This window comes from Microtus ochrogaster, chromosome 1 (genome assembly GCF_000317375.1).
Source record: "Microtus ochrogaster isolate Prairie Vole_2 chromosome 1, MicOch1.0, whole genome shotgun sequence".
Lineage (NCBI taxonomy): Eukaryota > Metazoa > Chordata > Mammalia > Rodentia > Cricetidae > Microtus > Microtus ochrogaster.
The window spans coordinates 113,575,052-113,579,791 of record NC_022009.1 but is presented as its reverse complement, the minus strand read 5'-3'; the positions used below and the strand labels follow the sequence as shown (position 1 = coordinate 113,579,791).

General features: G+C 41.1%; 1 protein-coding gene across 1 annotated transcript in view; it reads right to left on the bottom strand.

Annotated features, from left to right (window-relative positions):
• The window catches only part of LOC101979993 (IQCJ-SCHIP1 readthrough transcript protein), a 658,776-nt gene extending 654,684 nt beyond the window's left edge, over nt 1–4,092 (bottom strand). The window contains exon 1 of the mRNA XM_005344086.3: nt 3,936–4,092. Within this exon, the coding sequence (XP_005344143.1) occupies nt 3,936–3,944 (9 nt within the window). The 5' untranslated portion in view covers nt 3,945–4,092. The remainder of the gene's footprint in view (nt 1–3,935) is intronic.
• Between the last annotated feature and the right edge of the window lie 648 nt (nt 4,093–4,740).

Here is a 4,740-nt window from a genome sequence, read left to right as displayed (position 1 = left end):
AAAGAAATGCAATTAACTGAGCCTCTAGATATAGAATATTCAGATAAGCCTCAGCTGTTAAACCAGCTCTTCCCTGGAACTGCTGCCAACCAGTGACAGAGAATAGCACACACACAAGCCCTGAATATTTCTGCCCATTATGGGACTCCAATAATACAGCAGGAAGCCATTCTCTGCCCAATGTTGCTTCTTCTCTTTCATCTTTACTGTCTTATGAACCATTTAGTGTACTAAGGCCCTTATCCTTTCTTCCCAGAGGACCAAATTGGCATATTTAGTAAACAGCTAGGCATGTCAGTTGGTAACTGGAGCTAGAGATGAGGTGGTACACTCCAATGTTTATGCTATGTAGTGATCAGAAGACCTGACTCTGGCATCCAGGTTCAAATCCAAGCTCCTCCACTTACCTATTGTAAAATGATACAAGCTCTATTTACTTCTCAGTGTCTCATCTATAGACTGGGAATATTAACAGTAACTGAAGGCTATGTGGAATAATTCAGCTAAAGTACTTAGCACAGGGGCTGAAGAGAGGGCTCATAAGTTAAAAGCATTTGTTGCTTTTACAGAAGATCCAGGTTCAGTTCCTAGCACCCTCATGGTTGACTCACAACTGCCTGTCATTCTACTTCTTGGGGCTCTGATGCCCTCTTCTGACCTCTGGTTGCACTACATGGACACAGTGCACATACATGTACTCTTGTACATGCACATATACATAAAATAAATAAACGTCAAAGACAAAATAGTCAGCATAGTGCCTGTCCCACGTCTGACAGACAGAAGAACATGCTCAACAAATGTGAAAGATCACACAAGTGTGTGTCCGTGTGTGCACGTGCAAACACACACACACACACACACACACACACACACACACACACACACACACACACACTAGATCTTTTTCAGAAGCTGCTCACTTCCTCAAAGAATTTCCTATAGAATATTAAGGCAAATGAAGATAATTTAAAACAACTTGAAAGCATCCTTACAATTTGTTTCTCAATTCCATTTCCTGTTACTTGCAGTGCGGCTCCCCTTTCACACAATCCCCCCCTTCTTTGTCCACTGTCATCATTTGTCTCCTCCCATCTTCCCTTCTTACCCACCCCAAGTGACTGTCCCTTCCCCTTTTTAACTTAGCGAGGAGTTCCTCCCCATCCCAACTGTGACCATTCCTCTACTGGCAAACTTATAGACTGCATCGTTTTGAAACCAAGTAGAACAAATGAAAAATAATAAAAGTCTCAGACTGAGCTGAAGGTTTCTGTGCCTCCATAACACTGCTATGCAGAAAAATTCTGTCATTTCTGTAGAAGAAATAAAGAAAAATCTTCTCTTCCCAGCTCACCCTTTTGTCCCAGTCCAGGAGACAGTCTGTTGGTGTGGTGCTTAGTAAGTGTTTTAAGATTTGAATGTTTCAAGTTTTCAGTTGAAGATGCGTGGTCAGTCTACAAGGTATATTTTGAGCATACTATACATGGGATCTAAAGATCAAACGTTTAGTAAAGCACTCCCAATACCCAAATGGGGACACGATTGTATAGGAGAACAACATGTTTTTAATCACATACGTGTGGGAGTCCTAGAAATGGGTTTTATAAAATAAAGACTGGGTCTTGCAAGCATCTAGAAGTGAGTGGGAAATCCTAACCAGGGACAGATGGCAAATGTGGCATTCTTTCTTTCCACTATTGAGTACTTACGACATTTCCTTCTAGGCAGCACTGAATGCCAGCACATTGCCACATAATGCTACCCAAGCTCAGAAAAATGAATCCTCTTTTGTTACTGCAAAACTGACTTCACACAAAATCGCCAACTTCAGAAGTAGAGCAAAAGTATTTTGTAATACGACTGAGTGCATAAATTGATTTTACAGTTCTTAATACATATATATTAATATTTCATAATACATGCAAAATTGCTACTGATTCTTCAGCTGTCTTGGGCATTTAATTGAAGCTGCCATCAAGATATTTATATTCAAAGGAAAGATTTTTTTTTCATGATGGAGAACATAGTCAGGTGCATTTATAGAGATGGAAATAAATAATACCTAAAATGAAAATCAGTTCCATAGAGAGCAATATATGAAAACAACTTTGAACGTCTCACACTTGGTTTTAAAGGCTCCTAATACTTGTGCTGTTTCAAGGAACCACCCTATATATTGAAATTCACCATATTACTACTTTCAATAATCATTAATTAGACGTGGTTGGTAAAAAAAATCACCATTAAAAGTCATATAATTAAAAATCACATGTAGTCCTCTAGTGAGTGCAACAGCTAAGCTGTTAAATATTAAATCATGAAAAATAAGAAGCAAAAGTGGTATTCACAGTAACTTTCAGGAATATTAGTGTTTATTGTTGCAACTTCATGAGCAGTGTTACTGAAGTTTACAATCATCTTAAATTCAGATAAAATAAATATCTTTATATTTTATAGTCAATATCACGAAGAAAAATGATTAGTCAATACAGAATAATGAGGCTATTTACTACTTTGCTTACAGTGTACGAAGAACTACAAGCCAGCATAAACATAAACCTAGACTTCCACCTCCCTGTTTACGATTTAAGAAACCCCCACTTCCAAACACCCATAGCCACTCTGCATTTAGAAATTGCCTCATAAAGATGCGTTTTGTTTAATCTATTAGAAAACTGCTTTCCTCGGTGAGTTCTGACCTGCTACATTACTTCCTCATCTTTACAGTGAGTCAATACTGGTCTCGAAGGGCAAGAGGACCATGCAAAACAACAAAGATAGGGAATCAAGTTGCTGTTACCTTGGTGAGCAAAGCTCAAGACAAGTTGTTTGTCGGTGGCACATAATAGTCATAATTAGCTCACCAACACAATTAGACGCTCACACACATGGTCTCGAAAACAAGCCTAAAATAAAGTGGTGCCAGCATCTTTCATGCCTACGGATTTGAAATAGCAATTAAGCCTGCACCTTAAATCATTTGTCTCTCTAACTAGAGGAGCAAGTCCCGAGGATGTAAATCTCACCCAATGAGACAAGGGCTGCCGGGTGCATTATTAATTGCCAAGTAATTTCTTAATTTTAGAATTTAACTCTCCACACCAGAAAATAAGCAACGTGATTTATGGAGCCCACACACTCATGCCGCTTTCTGGGAGTTCCACAACCACAGGCACACACCCTGGTATTCAGCATACATGCAGTTTTTGCAAGTCCAAATACATGGCTGGATTCAGCTACAGCAAATCTACTCTGTCTACTTATCACCCGAGCACTAATGGTTAGAGTAGCTAAAATGCCTGCTGAACACTGCAGCGCAATGCCCCCCTGGGCTTATGCCGGAGCACAGCCACGTCTCTTCCCTTAGCGATTGCTGACTTTTAAGAAGGCAAGTGACAGGGGCTGGAAATGTTCTGCAGCCGCCCAGGTAACTCTTGTCTACAATTCCTCCAAACCCAGAGCCCCCTCCCCCTACACACACACACACACACACACACACACACACACCACGCCTTTCATTTCTTTAAAGAAAGCAAGCTTTTAAATAGCTATCTAACACATGCCCTCTGCGTGGGTTTAAGAATGCATTTTTCTTGTACTTGCTGCTGATGTGTAAAGATGTTTCCAGATCTGATTAGGAGACCTGGCTGCTGCGCATAAAAAGTACTGCTTTCAACAAGACTCCTTTAGTGAAATCCGCCTGATCAGACAGACGTATGTGCACATAAATTACCCATATTCTACACACATGCCCGCGTTAACAAGCATGCATGCACACGCACATCAAGACCTGCAATTAATCCCCTGCTCTATAAGCCCCCTTTCACAGGCTTTTGCATGCATGTTATTCAACAGAGAGATCTTTAGAAAAAAAATGGTAAGCAGCTGCATCTGATGCACTCGAAAGTGGCATGTTAGAGAAGCAAATACGTTACCAGTCGCATTTTGAAGTTTCCAGAGCACCTGCAGGTAACAGGAGACCGAATCAGAGGCTGGCGCGCGGTGTTCCCTCAGAAACACAGAGCTCGACGTGGCTGTGGGGGAATGTGGAGAGAGTGTGAGCTGGAAACCTTTGAGTTGAGCTCGCTGTAAGCATCAGAGAGCCTCAAAGAGGAGAAAGGAAAAGGCAGCCCACAGACAGCGAGCCGGCAAACTTCTGGCTCGTCTCCAACGCAGGAATGAATTCTCTGTAATTGGGAGATGGATAGTTGATGGAAATGAAGAGAAACTTGGATTTCCCAGCGAATTTGCTCAGTCACGCAGAAATGGGCAGGTAACCAGCGAGCTCATTTGAAGCAGTCATTCAGGAAGCAGTACTGAATAAAAACATTAACAGAAATTGTTGTTGGGGGAAAATATTAAAAGGCTACTCCAGCCAGCTTCCCCGGATGCCTTTACAAACTTCAAATGGATCGTTCCACAGCTATTTGGTGCACGTTTTATTAATCCCACTGCAGAGGTAAACTGGAAAATCTAATTCCTTTTATGTAGAAAAAAAAAAGTCATTGCTTCTTTTTATAATGCGCTCTATACATACAAATGCAGGGGTTTACTTAGAGAGCTCTCGTTTCTCCTGAAAAGCCAAGACTGTTTAGCACAGAAAAAATGCTAAAAGGCTTATACACAGCTTTTCACGAAGTAGAGAAGAAACTCTCAGCACTCGGGAGCTCAGCCGAGGAGTGGTATTTAGACACAGAGTTTGCAGCACACCGAGTATAAAGAAGGGACCTCACCACCGAG